We start from the raw sequence: 24,690 nt of genomic DNA, 5'->3' as shown, positions 1-24,690 counted from the left end.
ACAGAGGGCTAGCGGTTTGTTTATTTGTGTGTGTTTTTTTTTAGTTCATTTAAATGGATTGGTATCAGGTGTAATAATTAGTATATTATAATGTTTGTCTGAGAAAGTGTCTTTCTACATTCCCTTTTTAAACAGTGGAATATGAAAGAAAGATTGAAACACACTAATCCTATTAAATTAGAAAAAAATACTTTTAGATTTAAAAAAAAACTATAGAATTGTATCATCAAATGTATGAAATGATCAAAACAGTACTTATTTAAACTGTACTAAATTTAAACAATTGCTGTTAACTTCTTCGTTTTTTAAATTGTGTGGTTGCTTTCAGTCCATGAGAAACCAAAGGCTAAATCTCTGTGGGAGAAGACGGGTGCCGTGGTCATGGTTGTACGAAGACCTGGATGATTGCTGTGCAGAGAGGTAGGAGGTGTGCCACCATGTGTGCATGAATTAGGACAGCCAGTTTCCATTGATTATGTGTATTTCTATGTATCCTCAATCTGCAGGAGGCTGCTGAGCTGTCCTCTCTCAAGTCCCAGCTACAGGACATTGAAGTCCCACTAATTGTAGTGGTGAAAGAAAACATTGGCAAGGAGCTGGACCTCTTCAAGAAGTACTTCTCTGGAAAGTCTATGTGGATCATCAGGTTTGATTTAAGCACAGTGCTTCTCTTTAAACTTCAGAATGTCATGGTATTAAAATTAGGGTTTATACATTTAAGCCGATAAGCTACTTTGGTCCTACGCAGAGAAATTTCTACGGCCCCCAAGAGAGGTGGATGTTTTTCTCCATGTTTCTGCGTGTGGGGGTGTGGAGGAACCTCTGGAGGGCCTATCGGAAGGGCTTCAGAGGAAACTGGAGAGGGGAAGGACTTGTGCTAGGTGGGTTATTCGTCATTGGACCTGGAGATCAGGTACGCTACAAAAAACATAGTAATAATTAGGGCTGAACGATTTTGTAAAATAATCTAATGGCGATTGCGATTTAATATGCGATTATTTTTTCAAGGGCCGCTTGTCATGTCTTTTTCAATGAACACAAGCAATAAATCGATCTGTTTCAGAATAAACAATTTCAGATTTATTTAAACTTTAAATAAATATAAAATATACATTTAATAACACAGATTACAACAATAAAGCAAACACTTCTGTGGCTTTACCTCTTCAACTTATCCAGCTAACTTCACATTTTGTGAAACATGTAAACATGTGGACTGCACTTCCTGAACACTCTCTGAACTCAACAGGACAGTACAAGACAGGACAAAAAATGCGTTTTATGATATCGCGATAATATCGCAAATGCAATTAATCGTTCAGCCCTAGTAAAAATACATCCGTATCATTGCTTGTTTGTTATGGTTTGTGACGGGTGATGTTTTTATTCCACCAGGGGATTCTACTGGAGCATCGTGAGAAGGAGTTTGGAGATAAAGTAAATATGCTGGCTGTCTTGAGAGCCGCCCGCCAGATTACAATGGACATGGCGTGGTAGATGCACGTATCCATGAGCATGTTTTGACTATAAATAAGAGGTTTAGATTAAATATCTGCTCCAGCAAAACTACACTGACCAAAACACTGTTAAGACATAATATGATGTGTTGCTCCATCGCTGTTGCTTGATGCCTGTGTGCGGGGAAGTTTGTGTGTTTTTATGATGATTTGCTTCTAAAATCTGAAGAAAGAGCAAGTCGGATGCTACATGACACACAAAAAGAACCTAACTGAAAAGTGCTGTGATGGATGTAATGCATTTACCTTAGAAAATTAAAATAAAACCAAAACACATCATATCTTACCTGTCAATGTGTCTGACTTTACTGGCTGCTTCTCCCTTGAATGTGGTACACATTGTGAAGAAATACCTTCATTGCTTTTCAGTTCACAGTCTCACTCACCAGCCACACAATCTGTCAATCTGGAAAAAGTAAATGGAGTATAATTCACACACAGATGTTAAAAGTTAATTCTAAAAAGAAAAACAGTTGTATTATTTCACCCCGTCAATGCTCACAATCAAATCAGATATGGAGTAAGGTGTAATGGGTCGATTTTCTCTTTGAATTTTGAACAACACATCTAAAATGCCTGTTACAAAGTTAATGATCTGCATGAATGATGCTGCACATGGATCCAAACTATTAAAAATATTTAGGAAAAGAACTAAAAATCATTAGAGAATGGAATGTACTGTATCACAGCCAATTTGCTTCTTTTTTTTTTAATTTATTTATTTTTTTAGAGTGGCTTTCTTAAAAGCAGACAGATAAGTTAAGAGTACAAGTTCGGCCCTTTTACAAACACGAAAATGTAGATGGAAAAATTATTGAGAACCTCTACCCCAGCCCATATGGTATTTATTTATCTTAAAAAAAAAAAATGGTATGAGGAAGAAAACGTGATAAACATGATAGGGATGGCTACAGAAACCCTCAGTAAATATTTAAATTTAGGTATAATTAGACTTATATGTAGACTTTAAAAGCAGTCAAAAGGTGTGCATGGGTTTTTCAGCACATTTTTAACTTGCTTCTGCAAAGTGAGTTGAATTAAAGCCCCTAAATCAGGGGTCACCAACCTTTTTGAAACCAAGAGCTACTTCTTGGGTACTGATTAATGCGAAGGGCTACCAGTTTGATACACACTTAAATAATAATTAGGGAGATTTTCAAAAGAGCGGGGGGGGGGGGGGGGGGGGGGGGGGGGGGGGTAGTTTGCTTTTTAAAGGAAAATGAAATAATTCAATTTCACAGTGTTCTTTTATTTGAAAAAACACATATAAAGTAAAGAACAAATTCCACAGTACCCGTGCAAATGGTAAAGGTGGTGTGGTAGTAGTAGAATAATAAAATAAATAACATAAAATTAAACAAAAAAGGTATACATTGCATAAATTATCCATCAATCTATGCAATGTATGCTTGAAATAAAAATAATCAACAAAAGGAAAATTAAACATAGCCTATATAACAACGGCTATAACCATAACAGAAACACTTCCCTACACATGGTTGGATTTGATTTTCTCCCGATTTCCTCACTGACATTGTCCGGGCGGACCATCCTTCACTGAGCGTCGTTTCCGGCCGGACAATAATAACGATTACACCTCTTCTTATGCGGTGTAATCGTTATTATTATTACAACAATATTATTATTACAATAATATAATTACACCGCATAAGAAGAGGAAGAAGAGTCTTCTTCCTCTTCTTATGCGGTGTAATCGTTATTATTGTCCGGCTGGAAACGACGCTCAGTGAAGGATGGTCCGCCCGGACAATGTCGGGCAGAAAGAAATCAGGAGAAAATCGGGAGGGTTGGCAAATATGTATTAAACACAAAAAACACTTTACATTTTAAGTGTTTATATATATGTATTGTCATTTCTAAGTTACATGTAAGTGTGATTTAAACAAGAATAGCTAAATACATAAATCTATATATATAAAAGCTCACTGGTAAGTGCTGCTATTTGAGCTATTTTTAGAACAGGCCAGCGGGCGACTCATCTGGTCCTTACGGGCGACCTGGTGCCCGCTGGCACCGCGTTGGTGACCCCTGCCCTAAATGAACTGTGTGCTATACATTATTGTATATCTCTAATATGTAGTATTATGACAAGTAGCCTCAGGCTAACGTTAGCTTGAAGGCCTTCATAATGATAACGTTGGCTTTCTCGCATTGTAAGTAAACTCAATATCTCAACAAAATGTCTTCTCTGTGTGCAGTAAAATCCTAAATTGTTTAAATTCCACAACAAACCAATTAAGAACACTCACTTTAGTGTAGTTCAGGAATCAAACCCTCTTTATCCACGCCAGACACTTCATTGCAATGTTAAAGTTTCTCATTTACTCATCAATCACATAAACGCGCAATAGGAGTCACCTGTCAATCACTTGAAGTGTCCAATGAGATAACGCACGCCATCGGTATCCATGGAACACCGGAAATACGCCCATCTTGGCTTTAATAAATCTATTGAGATGTGCGCCTGCGCAGCACCGTGTTGACAGACGACTGGCTGAAGAGGTGACACTGTGGAGCTTCTGTGATCATTCAGGTGAATGTATTTAATAATTATATGAATTCATTACACTTATACACGTGCGTGAGTGAAACATGTACAACATCAGCAGTAGGTCTCCATGTGTGGGCTAGCATAGATAGCATTTAGCTCGTTCTTGCTAAGCTATAAGCTTACGTACTAATCACCGTGTCACTTTCACATTTCGGTGTTTAATGATAAAACACTAAAAACAAAGTATCTCTGAACTTCTACTGCGTTTACCTCTTTAAGCCCTTTGTGTATAACGTACATTTCACTCCATCTTCAGGGATGCCTGCTTTTGTATATTATGTGGTTATACAACAATAATAGAAGGTTGTTATCTTCATAAATGGCTTCGTGACGTGGCTGTAACTGCTTTTTTGTCAACTCATCCCTCTGTTAAGTAGGCCTTATGACCACAGTAGCATAATGTTGTTTTTTAAAATGATGCCTTCACTTTGTTTCTGTTTACAAAAGTTGTTGTAGTTTTAAAAGCTATATTTAGATAGGATATTTGTTTAAACTTGTATGTGTTAAGTGGACTTCTTCATCTTACACTGCTGCCTTGCAGTCACCTTGTAAACCAGACAGACCAGATCAAATTAACCACATTGTCAGCACGATGGGAAAAGGCATTGCTAATACATTCTATGATTATTGTCTTTCTGCTGTATTGAAAATAGCTGTCCAAAGTATTGTTTTAACCAGAGTTGGGGTCAATTATAATTGTTATCGCGTAATTGATAATTAAATACAATTATAGTTGTAATTTTAGAGATATGTTGGTGTCGTAATCATAATGAAATTGTAATGGAGTTCAGATAATTGACTTTGTAATTGTAATTTCCATTCAAATTTTATTAGAAAAATTATAATTTAATGCAAAACTGGGGAACCATGTTACAGTTCTATGTATAGTTCCACACATATGTAGTTAACGATTATTAAAATATGTTTAATATCACATGGTAACCAATAGAAAGAAAAGAAATTAGATCAAAGATTAGTATTTTACAGCTGATTTAGGACCTGTTATCATAAGAGATGCTAACACAAGAGGCAGGTTACGTTTTATTAGGTTATTTATTTCAGGCTCAGTAATTGTGATTAATTGTAGAATGCTGGTCACTGTAATCGTAATTGAATTGCAATTGAACATGGGTAATTGAAAACGTAATTGTAACTGAAAAATGTAATTGACCCCAACCCTGGTTTTAAAACACTTACACTACTGTCCAGTCGTATGGTCAAACTCTGCTCAGAAACATCTGAACAAACTATAGATTGCTCAGAATAGAGTGGCTCATGTGAAAGACATGTATTCTAAACTGTCTTGGTTAATGGTAGAAGACAAATTGCAGGCAAGTTTGTTGATGTGTATGCATCAAATAATAATGGAAAAATTACCCAGATTTTTTTCATCATAAACTTTTATACAGTGGGTTTTGTGACACGCATGAGACTCGTCAAGTAACATCAGGAAAGCTTGTTCTCCCAACAGCCCAAAAGTGAATCTATGAAAAGAACTGTTATCTATAGAGGAGCTGCTGCTTGGAATTCATGTCCGACTGCTATTTTTACAACAAAAAACAGTGTCTTTTAAGAAGAAAACAAAATTATTTTTTTTTAAAGTGAATTCTCATCAAGATGAAGTGCACATTTCATAATTTTATTGTTTGTAATGTGTATAATACTGTATGCATTATATATTTAGACAAACTAGTAATTCATTACAAATGGAAATATTTTTGACATATTAATTGTATTTTTGACTTTTTTGAATTGTACTTTAAATGTACATTTTACTTTTTATGGACCCCAGAGGACTAGCAACCACCTTGTGGAAGCTAATGGGGATCCAAATAAAGAATAAAGACAGTAGTTTAATGTGACCTTTATTCATCACCGTAGTGAAATTCTTCTCTGCATTTTCCCTGAGGGGTAGCAGTGGGCTGCCAATTGCAGGGGAATTGGGTTTAAGGAACTTGCTCAACATTCTTGCCTTAAAGATGTTTGCATGCTCACACTTAATTGTACTAATCTGTGACGGACGCTAAGATTACGTTTTAGTTTTATATACTATGCAGAAGAGATGAGATTACACAATGGGACAGTGAATCACTTTCTTCGGGCGAGGAATTAAACACGTCACACTTATTGTCCTCTTCTAAAATGCCATTACCCAACAGTACGCTCTGCTCAGGAAAGATTTGTGTTTCTTCTAGTGTGATCTTCAGGGTCTGTAGCTCAGTTTCTGCAATGCTGGCACTGTCCAGGTGCCCGTCTGCCCTGTGGTGGAGGTTTCCTCTGCACTGCTCAGCCTCATCTCTGAGGACCTCCACCAGTGTCGGGCCTCTCTTTGTGAAAGCCCAGACTGCTCCATTTCACCAAAGTAAAGCCAGTCTCGATCCAAACAAGACCACCCCAGGCAAGGACCTGTTTTACTATTTAGCTCTTTGCCATGATTACAAACCAACAGCTTATCATTTAAACTGCATGACAGAATAAAGCAGTCACAAGAAGAAAATACTTAAAAAAAATAAAAGTACCATAAGACATGGCGAATGTTTGGAGGTTACAGTTCACAAAAGGATGTGAAACTGTTTCAGACTTCTGTAGCGGTTTTTTTTTTTTTGTGTTTATTTGAGACCATTATACCAACTGATCTATGTCCTCTAGAGCAGTGGTTCTCAACCTTTTCATCCCGCAACCCCAAAATAAAGGTGCAAGAGACCAGGGACCCCCCACTCCCACTGTAGCTGAAGGTTGTTGAACACAGACATTAACATTGAAGAACAGTCATGTGGAGACAGGGCCATTGATACAGAGCAATAAAGGGGAGAGATTTTTGGGGCCCATCCATATAGTCATATATATATATCTGAATAATATCCACTGTTATCCAGGAAGTTTATTATTTGCGCCAAAGTATATAGTCATCTTAAAGATGTAAATCCTTATTTTAATCAGAAAAAATGGTGGAAACGGTGGTAAAATGGGATTTTAAAAACCACAGAAATTGGTTAAATGTTGCAAATTGTGGGTAATGGAATTTTAAAATGTAGGGTAAATTAGTTTAAATCGGCAAATAATGGTCATTAGGTGGAAAAGGTGGAAAGGATTTATAGTTGCTGAAAATGTCTTGAAAGTGGAAATAATGTGCAGAAAAGGTATTGAAATTTGATGGCAAAGTGGCAGAAATGGGAGTAATGTAGCAAAAATACATTAAAAGGAGCAAAAATATGGCAAGAAAATGTGATGAAAATAGGTTAAAATATGGCAAGTTTGGTGTAGTTGCAGAAAAAGGGTAAAAGAGCTCTAATTGTTAAAAAAATTCTAGTTTCTTGGAAGCATCTGGCGACCCCAAGGTTGAGAACCTCTGCTCTAGAGTGACAAAGCAGTACAAGGTTAAATGCTTGTCTGTTTCAACCACATGTAGTACATGAAGTGTTTTAATTGCCAAAAATTTCATAGTTGCATACAGTAACGTTCATGTTTGTGTCCTTGTGTGTTGCAGTGTCATCCTCAGGGTCTGGCAAGTGGAGGGGGAACTGCTAGGATGGTCTGTGGTCTCTGGGTCTGGGTGCTGTGGTGCGCGGCCCTTGCTGGTATTTTCCTGGCTAACACAGACCTGTGTTTGCCCTAAAGGTGCCAACGTTTCCCTGGACTACCTTGAAGATGCAGACTTGCGCTCCACCACTGATGGTACTTCTACATAATGTCTGTGAATTGAGCTGAATGCCAGCAGGAGCTAAAACCATGAAGTTATGTCATCACAGAGGTGTTTTACAGCATGTTTACATTCATTGTATGCAGTGAATGAGGCTTGTGTAGCAGTAATAGAAGAAACGCCTCTTTAAAAGCTGCTGGTGTTACAGATTAGTTTCTCTTGAAACACTGGAATGTGACCATGAATGTTGTAGTCTTTCCACCAGGCCAAATCTTTTATCCTCAAGTTTAGTCGTGAATTATCACTATCGTGTCGCATTTTATGCACTGATGATTTTGTTTGGGCCGCAGCCGACAAGGTCATCAAAGCAAAGAGCCTGTGGAGAAGAACGGGGCCGTGGTCATGGCTGTGCGGCGCCCAGGATGATTTTTGTGCAGAGAGGTGATTATTAGAAAGTTTGTGATTATTCGACATGGGTTAGAAGGCGACATTAGTTCTGACTTTGTCCTGTTACAGGAGGCCTCTGAGCTGTCCTCTCTGAAGCCCCAGCTGGAAGCGCTCGGGGTCCCTTTGGTCGCTGTGGTCAAAGAAAACATTGGCACAGAAATCCAGGACTTCAGGCCACACTTTGCTGGGGACATCTTTCTAGATGAAAAGGTTGGAATCCCTCGGTCTAATGGGTGTTGGAAAAACCCTGCTTCAACTCAATCTTATAAATCTTAATTAGACTTAGACTTCTATTATAGTCGTTCAAACTTTAACTTTACAGTACAGATAAGAACATTGGCATTGGCTCGTACAGCAGGATAAACAGCAGCAAGTATATACATAAGGCAAGTAGTATTAAAAAAAAAAGAGAGAAAGAGATACAGTACAGATATAAATAGATAAGTGATCAGTAAAACAGGATTTAAAAAAAACAACAGCAAGTATTCCCGTAAGGTAAGTAGTATTAAAAAAAGACAAGTTATTAATTATAATTACAGAACTCTTCCCCAGCAGTATGTACTGACATAAATAAATCTTATTTGGTTAGGTACACTTTTAAATATTGCATTGCAGCAATTTCAATTCAGTAAATTCAGTGTTTTTCAACCATGGGGTCGCCTTGAGTGTAAATAGGGTCATTTTTTAATTTAAAACACAATCGTCAAATATGATGAAAAACTTCTATTTAAAAAAAAAAAAAAATGTCTTTGGGGTCACCAGAAATTCTTGCTATTGAAATGGGGTCACAATCCAAACAAGGTTGGGAACCTCTGAGTTAATTGGATTTGAAGATGTTTCTTTAGAAAAGACACAAATGTAAACAAAAATCTGAAAAAGCTCTGATTTTAAACCAAACCCCATCTTCCAACTCAGGGGTGTCAAACTCATTTTAGTTCAGGGGCCAAAAATGGAGCAGTTTGATCTCAAGTGAGCCATAGATTATATGCAGGAAAACGAGTAAAATGAGTGCCATAGTTTGCACTTCTACGTATACATAAAATACAATATGGAAGAAACTGACCGTGTCCAAGCAATAAGTGATGGATATCATTCCCAACAGGACCTTCACTATAAATTCCCTAGATTTTTTTCTATTCAATTAAGGGAAATATGTTGTAATTTGAGGAAAATTGAAGTTTTTTTTCAAAGAATTTTGAGTTTTTTCAACAGTTTAACACTTAGAATGACAACAACCAGAAGCACCAGGAGTTTCATTTACACAATTATCAATGTGCTTATTGATGGTCATGATGAGACTAACTAAACTCTCTCCTTTTTTTTTTTCCAGAAACAATTTTATGGTCCACTGCAGAGGAAGATGGGTGGTCTGGCCTTCATTCGTTTAGGTGTGTGGCAAAACTTCATCCGTGCCTGGAGGACTGGTTACCAAGGAAACATGAATGGAGAGGGCTTTGTTTTGGGCGGAGTTTTTGTCATCGGAGCAGGAGAGCAGGTAACCAGTCGTTGGCACACAGACTAGTGTGTGCACAAGTACATCATTGTTCTAACGCCATTGTTTGTCTGCAGGGAATTCTACTGGAACACAAAGAGAGAGAGTTTGGCAACAAGGTGGAGCTGTCTGACGTTATGGAGGCAGCTGAAAAAATAGTACCAGTGAAACAATAACTACTTCAAAAGCAGGGAGATAGTTTTAGAGAAACTAAAGTTTACCATGTCACACTGAGGTGAAAATAAGTCCGTCCATCAATAGGATACTAATTTTACAATCACAAAATACCTCTGTTTTTGACACATTGACCTGCTCACGGGCATTTAAACAGAGCTGTGAAATACAGGACAGTGCTAGTGTAAGTCCAGCATTAGTCGATTCATTTTCCTACCTCCAAGACTTTTAAAACATCTTTCAAACGGGAGCGTCTTCATTCAGGTAGTTGATAACTTTAAGGTCAGTAATGCACAATTATGTGTAAAAGCCCTTTCACTTGTGGTCAAGCTCCACTATGGTCCTCCTCTGACTGATGGGGAAAGTATAGTGTGTGATAATGACGACTTGGCTCTAAACTCGACACAGAGAGGAGCAGGTTTGATGCCTAAACACACTCTGAGGCTCAGCTGTCTGACAGAAAAGGAGAACCATTGGTGGTGTTTGGAGCAGGTGTTGGTAGCAATGACGGTGTGAAACCTATGTTTAGATTTTGTGCATATGACTAAATAAAGACCTCGTGAATAGATTTTCACTCAATTTTGTCTTGTTTTTCTTTTCGAGCCTTACAAATTGTCTCTGCACCCTCTTTCTCACCAGTATCACCGTGACTGGTATTTTTAGGATGTAAGTAAGGGTACACACAGGACTTCAATGGTCAGTTATATAAAGCTACCAAATTTAATCAGATAAAATCCCTAAAAACCATACCAAAACCAAATAATCATAATAAACGCCGTCTCCATGGCTACACGTCCCACTATGCAGTGCATGAAAATCTAAACTAATGGAGTGTTTACTTTGGAGATAAAGAAACTTTCAAGCATTAATTCATTTCAATCTTTTTTTCTTTTTGGAGTAAATGTTTCATTCATTGATCTATGAGGTGTACATTATATCAATTATATCTAATAAAAAATAAAATCAAATCAGGTGTTGCAGCCTTAACAACCAAGAAAGAAAAAAAAACTCAGTGTTTTTTAGCTGCAGTATTATTACATTGGTCTTAAATTGTACAGTCAACAATTTTATTACTAACAATTAGGCCAACAATCCTGGATCAAAATCTGCTTAAAAGTATTACAAAGGTTAGAGCAGGGGTGTCAAACTCATTTTAGTTCAGGGGCCAATTACAGACCAGTTTGAGCTCAAATGAGCCACAGATTTTGACTGGCAAAAAAGCAATTTCAACCATATTTTGCGCTAGTTAGCACTTCCAGGTATAAATTACATATAAACTACAATATAAGAGGCTGACAATATGAAATCTGTTAAATTTAACTTAAATTTCCTTGATATTATGAACAATTGTTACTTAAGTTAGTAAAATAATTTGAAGAAAGTTGTAGGATTTTGATTTTTTTTTTGTTTTTTTCCATCAATTTGAGACAAAAAAAAAAAAAGTATGCCATCATCTGATAAGCATGAGAAATTTGTATCCATGTGTATTTGGAGGGGTTGAGATATGAATTATTCAGTCATTTAGTGTGCATTTAATTGCTCATTTTAGGTCTTTCATTTGCTGATGAAACACGTTACCAGTGCTGCATGTGTGTAAATTAACTATATACAACTGCAACAGTTTTTTATTTATTAAATAAATGAACCAGACAGGATTGCATATTCAATGAGACAGTTTTATTCTATTGCTCTGAGTCAAGTCTTCAACATTCAGAAAAACAACTGAGGGGAGAAACAATGAGCACCATTACTGACAGTTCTACACACATGGAGCGAATATGTGACACAGGATTGTCTATAATACATTTGTGCCTTTAATACACAAAGTTGTGACTAAAACAAGGTGCAAAGGTTCCAACAGACATGACGGAAGTTTAAATAGTCAATCTAGCCTCACTGATGACGCTCTGACGGCTCCATGATTGCTAAGAATATCTACGTAAGAAATTAAAATGTGAAACAAAAGCTAAAACTTTCTTCCCCTCATTCCTGTAACAAATGTTCATACTTGTCTTATCTTTGGATATATCAATAAAGATAGAAGTTGACAAACTATAAATTCTTCAGTTTTTGTTCGTAATAGTTCCAGCACTTTAACTCTAAGTGTGGATGATGACACGTTTCACATGTAATAAAAAGCACAGTGGTCCCATGACCCCAGTGAATAAAATACACTTCAAAAAAAGCTTTGTTTAAATAGAAACTAAAGTCCTAAAGCAGCGCAGCAGAGGTTAAATAGTGCAGTTTGACCCTCGGCAGGAAAAGTAAAGCCCAACACAACAAACATTGACTATAGCAGAACGCAGGCTGATGTTCTATCTTCACACCATGCTGACCAACAACGACCTGTAGTGTCAGCGATCGTGTGTCAGCGTTCAGTCAAACATGAGGCGTAAACAAACTTCTGCTATGTCTGCAACAATCAGGCAGTTACTACAATCTCTTTAATTCCATTGATATATTTTCATTTACTTGACCATTCATTTCAAACATAAAGCTAGATTAGAATACACTGAACAAAATGGCAAAACTCTCTTAATAACCTTTAATCCCTTTAATACTGAGTTGTTAGGCTTTAAAAATGTAATAACATGACCATTATTAGATCAAATCAACTCAGTTTTAAACACCTGATCTCACCTCAGAGTTTGTTTTATTAAAAGTAGGGGTGTCCCGATACAACTTTTCCACTTCCGATACGATACCGATATTGCAGCCTTGCGTATGGGCTGATACCAATATCAATCCGAAACGATATCTGCACGAATCATACATACTTTTATTACTTATTTTGTAGTGTGGAATGTTAGAAAAGGCTTGATCAAGTGATGTTTCTCAAACAGAGAACAATAGTCAGCAACAGTAGGTATGAGAAAAACATAATATCTACAGTATTCTACAATTGAATAAATATAATATATATCGGAGATTTCAGATGCAGTCCGATGAAATCCGATATTCGTTTTCTGGCTGATATCGGACCAATATCAATATCGGATTGGGACTCCTCTAATCAGAAGGGACGTCCGAGCAAACCTCTGAATATCCACAAGCCCTAAAGAAAAGCAGAATCCAAACTATTAGAATAGTGCCAGGTTTTTCAACCTTGGGGGTCGCCTGAAATTTCTATTAATTAAAAAAAAATTATAATACAAATTTTAAACTTACTGTTCTTTTTCAAAAATAGAGTTCAAATAAAATGCAGTAAAAAAAAAAAATCTGAGCTAACAACTTGTCTCTAATCCTGGTTGATCTGCATTCGTGATAGAGTATAACAAACTAATTAATTAAAAACTAATTCTAGAAAGAAAAAAAAAAGTATTTGGGTCGAATTATTTAAATCAAAATAGGTCCAAAAAAGGTTGGACACCACTGGAATAGTGTGACTTTAAAACATATCCACTGGTGGATATTCACACACATTTCACAAATGAAAAGAAGCTGTTGGTTATAACCAATTTAAAAAGATACTAATTTTCAATTTTATGTTATACTGTTCCAATGATATTAATAAATGAAGTTAGAGTGTGTGTTTTGATATGCATCCCAATCATGGCCATATAAGCTGGAATTTAGGGTGAATCAATGTTAAAAATTTCCCTTCAGGACCCACAGTTTACATTTTTGTTCAGTGTATAAATGAAAATATTACACCACCAGTACACAAATATATCACTATATACAAACACTGATTCATGTTATTTAACAAACTTCGGCGGCAGCAGATCTCACTGCAGCCCAGCTGTTTTCAGTGCAGATGTGGGGGTCATCTGCTGGGTTGATCAATCGAGGTGCTACAATATAATATAAACCCATTTGCATGTGCTTTACGATAATATAGATAATATATTGTGTATATATAAATATATGAGAAAATAAACCTTGTTTTTTACAAAGTCCAGGCAAACAACAGCACGTTATATTAAATGTTTGCAGAGAACAATGCTGTGTGTAAGTCCTTAATAAAAACAACACAAACTATCCACTTCAAGCCAAGCCACGACAAACATTGCGCACACAATGTTGCACCTTGCTAGCCCACAAGCACATGTACTACTTAATTAGAACAGGGCAAAAGCAGATCAGGCAGCACTTAGCACTTTGTTAAAACTCTGTTCATAAAGAACGGTAAGACTATTTCTTCTGTCTGCAGTTAAAAACCTGAAGTTATGCAAACATTCTAATCAGAGCCACAATCTGGGACGCAGCAACACATCCTGCATCAGGGAAATCAACTACAATACGCAACACAAAAAAACTAAAACACCACCACTCCACACAACAAAACCATTCCATTCAAAACAGGTCCCACAACAACAATACTCAATAGTGTCGATTAATTTATGTGCTTTAAAAAGGTTTTGCACTAGTAACTGGTTTAGCAACAAAAAGGACTGGGTTCAGTACATCAGTGGGACACACTGTACTCAACAATAACAGGAAACAGAACAGTAATGAGAATTGGAGTGTTTACAGCTATTGGCCAAGAGATTTATGAGTAAAAATTAAGTCGAACTTTATCAGTTTTTTTTTTTATCTCTGATTATGTAACAGTTGTAAAAGGCAGGAAATATATCCCTACATTCAGGAGCATTTACAAGCACAAGCCTTAGTATTAAACTGGACACACAAACAATCCATTGAAAGTAAACTGCGTCATGATTTCAGTTTTTTTTTTAAGGGGGGGGGGTCCAGTTTTTCAGTCATTTGTTTTTAACATCTCTCCAATTCATATCTTCAGCAGCTGTGTTGTTTGTTGATTTATATTTTTTTTAAAATAAAAAGAAAAAACATGCATAATTATTCTCTGTTTTCTCCTAAGTGTGCCCACAAACCATGGATGTGTGTGTGTTGTGTTTTGCCTCCTACAGGCCCTTGTTGAAATAGACGGTAGTGGTGTCGGGGCTGCTCTGCCGTATTCTCTCCTGAAGATCAGCCTCCAGACCACTCAAGCTCATGGAGCTGCAGAAAGATGGTCATCCAATGAATGATTATTACCACACTGTATTAGAGCTGATTATTACTGATGTGTGACGTGTCGAAGTGGCTCATTGTACCTTTTCTGAGGGAAGAGGGCGCAGCACAAAGGAGTAGCAAACACCAGACTGAAACAGAAACACATGTTTTAGATGTGTTCAATGTGAGAAAAAAAATAATGGATAATATTTAACAATGAAGGATAAATATTATTTTAAGTGAATTCTGCGTACCACAGACCAACGAGGCCAACCTGGACCGGAGCGTTTAGGATCGGGAACCGCTACAGGAATACAGAAAGATCATAGATTGGTATTTCTGACAGTATATTAGAGATGATATGTAACAACGTTTGTTATATAGATATATATATATTATAAAACCTGAAATGTAATAACTAGTCAATGATGCAACAAAAGTGCTGAGCCCAAAATGTAATTAAAAAAAACCCCAAAATGTTACATCTGGTCCATAATGTAACAAGATGCTGAGCCCAAAACATAAAAACTTGTGTAATAACTTTCATTATTACATTATGGAGTAGGCAAAACATTTTTATTCTAATCGTGTAATAATTTTAATGATTATTATTTATTTTTCAGTGAATCAATGATTCATGGATTAAACTGCTTATTGCTGTAATGTAGAATAGTAGTACAATGTAGTATAAACAGATGCTGTGCATAAATGTGTGTGTGTGTCTATCAGTGCTGTGGTCAACCAAGGAAATGGTTGGTCGACCAAGACTATAGCACATGTAGTGATTACATGTAGCGACCAAAAAAATAAATAAGAAAAACAGAGAATAAATGAGCAGGTGCAGAGGAGGATGAGGAGAAAGAAAAAGAGAGATAAATATTTTTGTGGTGCTGATTTGCTTTTAAACACAGACCATTTATGATATGAACCTTATTCAAGCTTTGACCAGAACACAACAAAGCAAAAGTGAAACCTACAGGTCCGACAGACATTATCTATTTATATCCGTGTCCGAACTGAAACCGTTTGTTTTAGTGATAAGCCTGCTTTTATTGATAAACAATGTCAACATCTGATCAGCGCACAAGGAAACAAATGAACGTCAAACATAGTATCAAATATAAGGATAATCCATGTTCTTGTGCAGAAGGAGGACTGATTCAATAGTGGATGCTTGTGCTTCAAGCCTGTCTTAATTTGTTCCCTCTCTGTTCTGAGGACAGCGCACTGTGCAGTGACAGCTGAAGCACAACACTGTTTTTCTTTCTTTTTTGCAGCCAGCACTCACTAACACAGCTGTTGCTGGACAGAGAATCATGTTTAGGCCAAAAATAATATATATTTGATATTTAATCCTTATCACCTATATGTGTGCATTGCATTTTTTTTAAACAGTATTGAAACTGATACTATTGCTGGTCGACCAATGAAAATCTTAGTTGACGACGGCGACATCCACCAAATGACCAAAGTCGGCAGCCCTAGTGTTTATACTGTATATATGTTATGTTTATATATTAGGGATCACCGATATGGGTTTTTTAGGGCCGATGTCAATACCATTTTTTTCCATCAGCCTGAGCCGATGACCGATACAGATTTTCTTGAGCTGATACTACTTTTGCTCCCTCAATTTACATCACAAAAATTACACTATGATAATGATAAATGGTACAAGTCTCATTTTAAAAAAAGGAACATTTAATGAATTTAACAAAGGTGAGGTAGAACGACACAAAGTAAAAAATATTTAACAAATAATCAAAACAGGGGATGTAGAACAAGAACAAGTAAAAAATAGAGTGAGACATCTCATGAAATATGAAAGACAACTGTTTGTCCTTGTCCTGAAAACAGCTTTGACAAAAGTTGGTCTGACTGAAGATACATTTTATTAACAGGATTATTAGTATAGATAATATAATTATAGTATTAAACACAAAAAGAAACCATGAATAATAGTACGTTCCAACACAACCCCAGAACATAAAATAGCAGAGGAAAATAATGGGATGTCAGATACGCAATAAGCAACAAACTGATCAAGTTTCTGTTCTAAATTACATCAACATAAACCAGAATAAATATTCAAACAAGTAGTAAATTGCTTCTCAAAGTTAAAAAACTTGTCAGTGCAGCGCTGAGAGAAGCAGAGAGAGAGGGAAACAAACACACACACACACACATATATATATATATATATATAACATGTTCATGTTTTGGGCTCAGCATCTCGTTACATTATTGACCAGTTATTACATTTTGGGTTTTATTATATATATAATTTTACAACATTGTTATATATCTGGCTCTAACAAAACTGCCCACTGACAAACACGAAGCTTATGTGTGACAACTTAGTAACCAGAATGATTCTAACTGTCTAAAACAACAGAAGCCCACACCCAACACACCCATTCACGTCACACACACACAAAAATGTTGTCTGCTTACCTTCATGAACGCTCTTTTCTCCAGAGCGTTCATTATAACTGGAGGGAAAGCTGTGGATTTTAAACAAGCACACAGATAACAGGAGTGAGGCTTTAATAATAAAAAAGCAACAACAAAACTTAAGATTGTCCACTTCAGACACCGTCAGTAGGAGAATAATCTCAGAGGAAGTCAGGTGAATACTACACATGGATACACAAAAGGTTTATTGGTTTTAAAGTGCAAAGTGAGAGTGAAACAACAACGTTTCTATTACCCATAGCAGGTATGGCCATGCCAATCCTGGACACCACCACCTGTATGATGGCCTGTTTGGCAGCATTTGGAGACTCTCCCAACCGGTTACCGTTCTCATCAGTCACAGGGATACCGTATTTCAGCTCCCTAACAGGAACAACAACAACAATATTCATGGAACAAACACGTTGTTGCTTAGGATACATTGAATAAAAGACCATTGTGGAACTATTACCTTTGTCTCATAAAGGGAATGTTGATGCAGTTGGCAGCAGCCACTGCAGCAAAAGGGACAAAGCGGCTGATAATAGGAGGGAGACGCTGCAGATGAAGAAAAGACTTCATCAGAGACTGAACTTTGTGTGTGAGTGAAGCATGAGTTCTACATTTGCAAGAGACTTCAGACTCAAGGCAGTGACAACAGCTCCAGTTGTAGCACTGACATAAGCAGCACTCAGCTGGCTGTGGGAACACACACATTACACAATTACAAAGACAATTTTCATGTTTCATCACATTGAAGAACTGTCGCACAAAAGCTCAGTGTAAACTTCGCTGTGTATGATTATGTAAAAGTAGAAGATACTGAGTACATGCTAGACGCATTTACAGAGGGTTTTTTCTTCAAAAAGGTAGTTGGATAAAAACCACGTATCAAAGCTTCAAGCAAATAATGCACTTCTGCAATATTTGATAATTGCTAAGATTAGATTCTTAAACTGATGAAAAATAATCAGCGAAAGCGTGTTTTTTTAGTGAATAAAAATTATGTTAGGCTGACTTTAGGGTGACATGAGGCTGAGCATGCTTAACAGTGGAGCCAAATACCGCTGCACAGGAGAGAAGAGCAGCTCCCACTGCCTCCTCACAGACACTAGTTTAGAGCTGGGACAGGAATGAACTACAGTGGAAGTGTAGGTGAAAAGTCCTCCCTACTTCACGGTGATGGGAGCGTCTCCACTGCGGTTGGTGTAGTTGACGACAGCGTTAAAGGACTGGTTGACCCACTGCCAGAACACCACTGCCGGTGTTGTCCTACAAAAATGTTGACAGAGATAAGATTGAAGGAGTGACACGGCACATTTTATTTTTAGATCACTAATAAACAAGAAAATAGCAGTTAAATACTGACTCAGCTTGACCACATAACAACAAAACGATAGTGTAATATTTTCCTTTGGTAATGGTGTATTATAACCCAGGGTATAAATGCATAATTGTACCCGAGGTAAAAAAATATATATATTGTGTAACTTTGCTGCCTCCAAGTGGAAACATGGAATAACTGCATTATAGCAGAGAGCTGTGGAGTCAGCATTTTTTCAAGTGCAAATATTATCTCAGGAAACATGAATTATTAAGATACACACATGGTTATTGACTTGCTAAAATAATGTTGGGCCCTATAAAATCCTTTTTATTTTTTTCCCATATTCCATGTTTTCAATACAATTTTTTTAAATTCTGTTTTTTTAAGAAATATTTTTTATCATTTTTTTCAGAAACTCTTAGTTTTCAACTTCTGTGAGGAAACAAAATAAATAATAAAAAAAAAACCATAATCAAACTAAAAGGTTTGTCAAGATAAAAATGTAACTTAAAAGCACGTGTAAGATACAATTAAAAGGTTGATATAAAGCTGTACTGACATAGATTATTCTGTCTGGATTCCATTTTTATTGGTCTATTCAGTGATTTTGTTAATAATTCTGTTAACATGGAACTTATAGGGCTCTAATAATGCATTGATACAAAATCACTCTACTTTCTAGGAGTTTAAAGGTCATTACCGTGTAAATAAAACAGTTACATCACGTTTGCATAACTCATCTATTTTTGATTATTGCATGCTTTGTTCATGATGAGTTAATCACATGATCACAGCACTGTGAGGGTGACATTTGAAAATCTTTTCCATCCATCATGCTGGGATTATTATTTCTATATTTTTGCATTGCTGTATCAAAGATGACTTACAGTATCACAGGCGCGTGACTTTATCCAACTAATTCTCATTTCAGTGTCGTGAAGTGTGTCGTAAATGTCTCTGCTGTACCTGTAAAAGGTGAGCATGCAGCCTGTGATGGTCATGTTCATCGGCACCTGCGCCGACATCCGGCCAATCACAAACATCTTCTCCCCGGTGTCTGGGTGGAAGGCGGAGTCATAGACGTACTTGGCCTTCCAAAGCTCGTCCTCTGACAGGCCAGGCTTCACAATCCCAGCTCTGAGTAAAAGAAACGAGTGTAGAAGTCTTACAACATAGAAACATAACATACATCTACACAGTCACACACCCATCAGTATTGCCTTATTTTCTTGTATTGACTTGAGACTAGGGCTGGGCTGTTGACCAAAAATTTATATCACGGTATTTTTCTAAATTCTAACAGTTTTTTTCATGCATAATCAGGTGTTCACAGCATTTTCTACTGGTTGAGAGAGGAATTACTGCAGTAGATTAACTGAGGATACTCTATTTTACTGTCATGATGAGTGAATATTGTGGAATAATTCTAAACTAGTTTGCAACAGCAGCCCGATGGCTCTTTGCCACGCTTGCTTAGCATTAGCTTGATTTCTAGCTTAAATTGCTGCATACTCAGTGGTGTGGTGGTTTCTTATGGTGAATAAGGTAGCGTTTTGTTTGGAGCTCCACCAGGACTTATTTCGGCATTATAGGAATTACAAATTGCGATCCTTTACTTTCTTTTTCTGTGTATTACTGCCGAACTGCTAAGCTAACTGTAGCAGAGGCAAGCGCAGGCAGGCACATGCTCACATGCAGCTTCAGAGCTTTCAATTGTGCCTTTATTACCCATTTACACTGCAACTAACACCAGAGCGCTACTATTTACCTTCCAATTTAGAAGTACAACGTTGAAAAGGGTTCGGTCTGAAACCCGGTGCAGCGTAGCATTCCGAAAGTTGTGTAATCAAATACACCGGTACGGTGGTATATTAAAAATTCATATCATAACGAAAATATATACTGGTATTCGGAATGAACCGGTATACCGCCCAGCCCTACTTGAGACTCATGTTTGATTTCCATCCGCTTATGTGTTTCAGTACCTGTAGTTCTCCACAATCCCACGGGCTTCTTCCAGAGTCTCGGAGGACAGCAGGACGTTTCTGGGGTCCGTGACCATAAAGAAATGCTGGGCACGGCCCATAAATGTGCCTTGATCCCATCTGGGCTCCTTGATGTTTATGTTGAGGGATAGTTCTCCAGACATCCTGGGAAAAGACAGATATCGGAATTAATTAGTATCTGACATATTCAGAATTGAGACTAAATTAAATAGCCAATAGAGAATAGTTAAAAGGAGATTCTACAAGACATCCACATGGGTATCATTTAACTAAAACTACCAAGAAAAGATAAATACTGCTGACAACTACAGAGAAAATAACCTTTTTTTTCTGAACCCAAACCAAGTGACAAAATTGACCAGATATTCCCATATAAATAAGGCGGCCAAATACCAGCCATGCAGGTGAAATCAGACTGATTAAACATTTAATCCTCAACTCTGATCCTCATAAAATGTGCCCCTCCTCCAACACTACACTAATTCAGTTCAACCATCCTCTAAAAACACACACAAATAATCCAAACTCTAAAATGAGATCATACTGCATGCACAACTGTGTATTTTCCAAAATAAAAGTTAATGTTTAGATTAAATCAGTAGTCAGTTTGATTACCTCTTGGAAAAAAAAAAAAAAAAAAAAAAAAAGCATTGGTTTCCTATTTAAATATAGATCTATTGAAATCAGATCATATTTGTTGCATATGTATAGTTTTTTATTTGCAATTACTCATTTCAACCATCAAATAAATGCATTTTCTATAATGGTTTTTCTTTCTGAAGTGGTAAATTAAATATAGATCAGAAAGCTTAGTGGGTGAAATTGTGAGGATTTTAAAAAAAAAAATTTTTTTTTTATATGGCTGGATGGATTATAACAGCATTTTACGTAGCTCACTTAACCTGTTATAATCTGCTAATGCATCTGTTGTACTAGTGCACCACAGAAACCCAGCCACAGTATATTATTATAATGTGCAAAAGAATGCACCATTACCAGTATCTACCTATAAAAGCAAGAAAGTTCTGTATGCTTGTGCATTTGTTGAGCAAATACCTCCCCGGCGCGGTCTCTGTTCGACCTGAAACAATGGCTTCCAAATACCCAGAGTGTGTGCATCTGTTATTTTGGAGTAATTTGGCCATTTCAAAATGTTTATTTTAATGTTTGTTTGACAGTTTGTTTGGAAGTTATGACATACAAAAAATACACAAAATGGCTCCAGAATTACACTACAAAGGCAACAATAAACAATAATTATACAAAAAAATGCACAAAAAGAACAACAGAAAGATACAAAAATACACATAAAAACATACATTACAGAAAAAATATAAAAATTAAAAACAACAAACATTCATCATGCACATGTCCCATGGAATTAAACCAGGGAAATTTTTACTTTGCACCCACAAATAAACCCCTTTAAAACACTACAGAGTACAGAGTATGTACACCTCTTTGTACAAACACATTCATTTGGCAATATTTGACAACTCTACTTATGCCCCTCCCACTATATGAATACATACTTCTGACGGGCACTGTACTAGAGCTTAGAACATTTAAAAGATCCAAAGAAAAGCTCAAAATAAGATCACAAACACACAATCTGAGCACAAAAGTCTTCCACCCTATTGCTATTTCTTGTTTTGTTTTTGTTGTAAATACTGATAAATACATACATACACCTACATATTTGGACAGTGACACAAATTCTGGTTTAACAGCTCTGTACATCATTAATAATGGTTTTGACACCTTCACAATGCAGATTGAGGGATCTGCTTTAATCATTTGGATGCAAGGTGTGACCACTGTGTGTGAATGGTGTGAGAATTGGGATACATTTTTACGTTTTGGAAATACATCAGAATGGAAAGAAAGATATCAAAATAAAACAACACTGAAGCTGGAGAACACAGGTTTGACAGGTATGACTTCATGTTGGGCAATTTAAACAAGCCACTGGTGTTATGGAGTCATTGGTTGCAATGCTATCTGGCGACTGACTCGAATTAATTGAAATTTTATTTAACATTGATTAACATTTTTAACAACAATTTTATTTAACATTGAGATACGTTTAGTGCCCTGAACACATTTTCTACTAAAGCAGTGGAAACACAAGTTTATATTAAGTGAAATAAAATTAAATAAATAAAAATCACAATATTGAGCGGCCTGCTAGATAACTGTTTCTGACTGACTCAGTCGAAAATAATACAAAATGCAATTAATGTATGTACCTGTAAAACAACGACAGCAACACTGTCTCATTTAAATAGAAAACCACCGATGACACGCGCAAACATGAACCTAACCGGAAGTTACTCCCAATGAAACATGATTACAGGTTTATTCGAAACACTGGCTAACCCAAGTAGCCTATGATGCTATGTGGTGTCTCTACAATACAAAACCCAACGCAATGGAATAGAAAATAACTGCTACGCATTCATTGTCACCACTTCTCACACACACAAAGGTATATGAATGAACAAAGTCATTAATGTCATCAATACAACTTACTACCGTCAGTTCATTTTAGAGTTACAAGCTAACACCTATGCTAGCACTCCACTAAAAACTGCAAGGGCACAAATAATGTCAGAAAATGCTCAGTTATTCGGGCCGCAGCTTGAAGTGTATATATTATTGATATGTACCATTATTAAGACGTACCTGCTGTGTTTCCTTTGACTGATTCAAATGTGACCTCTCAATATCACTGTACCGCTAGGTGGACCGATGACTCGTTCAATGACTCCACAAAGTATCGGAAATTCTCATTCCTTCACCTTGAAACGCTATAATCTCTAAACCACATCATAATACACACACAAAAGCTTTTTTACGCCAAAAAATTGTGAATTAGTAAAGTCATAGTTATGAATGAGCATGGTCATCATTACGAGATTAAAAGTCATCATGATGATTTAGTGAAGTCATAATTATAAGATAAGATGTAAATATTATGAGATAGAAAGTCATAATTACGAGATACGAGCATTCTACCGACACACACTGTTACCATTCTCATTTACACTTTGAATAATAATTCATTCAAAACACATATTGTGGCTGTTTATTCAGTTCTTAGAATTCAACACTTGGTACATAGTGTTGAAAATAGTAGCAGTACATAAAAACGTCTTTATTACAAAAATGATCCCGTCACATTTGGAAATTTACATCGAAATTGTTCTCTTTCTAATCCCATGGATATGATTTTCATTTTGGGCAGGGCATCCTCCGGCAGTCATCATAGTATCCATTAGGTACAAATTCAGAGAGAACGTGCAAATTAAAATCTAAAAGAGGCAAATCTAATTTTTAAATTTTTTTTTTTTTTAAAAAAGCACCAACTAAGTGAAAATGATGTAATGTAAGCGAGATGTTTTTTTTAGGAAAACAGAAACGCCGTGTTTTTTTTTTAAAGCGCATGACAGTCTGTCTGTTTGGAAACTAGACCTTTCTGAAGCGTCCTTGAACGCAGCACTCTGGGCGGTGTCGGTGTGAGTCAATGGAAAAACCGCGTTGTGCGTGGGAGGCAAACAGCACGTGATTGGTTCAAACACACACTAACCTTACTTAACAATAGCTTTAAATATGGCAAAAGGTGGTAAACAGAGGACACTAGCACACAGCTAATACAATTTGTTGGGGAAACATGTTTATGAACACTTGGAGTCTGTTGTCTGTGTAATTTGTCTCTGACCTTAAAAGGGAGAACAGATTTTACATTTGTCTCGAACTGTCTCATTATAGCAATCCCATAACATTGTGGAATTAATCACCTAATGAAAGGTAGCACAGTTCTAGACTGTAGTGGGTTCGATACAAGAAAACGATATGGCTTAGTCAGCTTCGTGTTCTCGTGAATTTATTGTGCAGGTCCGCCCAAAAGTGCAAACAAAAAAAAATGACTTTGCCAAAACCAGATCCACGTGCACTTCTTTCTATAATAATTACAATATTTACAACCTGCTTCGTCCTTGCCAAGAATTGGTACCTTCCATGTACTCAGCTCCCCCTTCAAGCACTCACTGCCATCTGTCTTCTTCTTCTTCTTCTTCTAATGGTTTCCGGCAGGCTGTACACT

General features: G+C 36.6%; 1 protein-coding gene, 1 long non-coding RNA gene and 1 pseudogene across 2 annotated transcripts; 2 read left to right on the top strand and 1 right to left on the bottom strand.

Annotated features, from left to right (window-relative positions):
* The first annotated feature begins 624 nt into the window (after positions 1-624).
* LOC114476378 (uncharacterized) lies at positions 625-1,571 on the top strand. Its single transcript, XR_003675578.1, has 3 exons — positions 625-646; positions 749-913; positions 1,396-1,571. It is a non-coding gene; the product is annotated as an uncharacterized LOC114476378 (long non-coding RNA).
* Positions 1,572-7,471: 5,900 nt separating this feature from the next.
* Positions 7,472-10,421, top strand: LOC114476933 (peroxiredoxin-like 2A; annotated as a pseudogene).
* Positions 10,422-13,021: 2,600 nt separating this feature from the next.
* LOC114476377 (sideroflexin-1-like) lies at positions 13,022-24,690 on the bottom strand. The gene is made up of 11 exons (XM_028467804.1): positions 24,573-24,690; positions 20,565-20,729; positions 19,546-19,716; positions 18,426-18,524; positions 17,876-17,951; positions 17,725-17,810; positions 17,509-17,636; positions 17,253-17,302; positions 15,053-15,102; positions 14,900-14,947; positions 13,022-14,804 (listed from the first exon to the last, which is right to left on the bottom strand). The coding sequence occupies exons 1-11, from the start codon at positions 24,605-24,607 to the stop codon at positions 14,708-14,710; spliced, it is 1,005 nt and encodes a 334-aa protein (XP_028323605.1). The 5' UTR covers positions 24,608-24,690; the 3' UTR covers positions 13,022-14,707.

The sequence above is a fragment of the Gouania willdenowi genome, chromosome 15 (assembly GCF_900634775.1).
Source record: "Gouania willdenowi chromosome 15, fGouWil2.1, whole genome shotgun sequence".
In the NCBI taxonomy this organism is placed as follows: domain Eukaryota; kingdom Metazoa; phylum Chordata; class Actinopteri; order Blenniiformes; family Gobiesocidae; genus Gouania; species Gouania willdenowi.
This window is presented reverse-complemented; position numbering and strand designations above follow the sequence as displayed.

Bases quoted from the DNA above. Each gene is read 5' to 3' on its own strand.
- LOC114476377 (XM_028467804.1), bottom strand. From the start codon at position 24,607: ATGGAAGGTACCAATTCTTGGCAAGGACGAAGCAG. The intron at 17,637-17,724 runs GTAATAGTTCCA...TGTTCCTGTTAG, and splicing joins ATTCCCTTTATGAGACAAAG to GGAGCTGAAATACGGTATCC. The intron at 15,103-17,252 runs GTAAGCAGACAA...GTATTCCTGTAG, and splicing joins AGAAAAGAGCGTTCATGAAG to CGGTTCCCGATCCTAAACGC.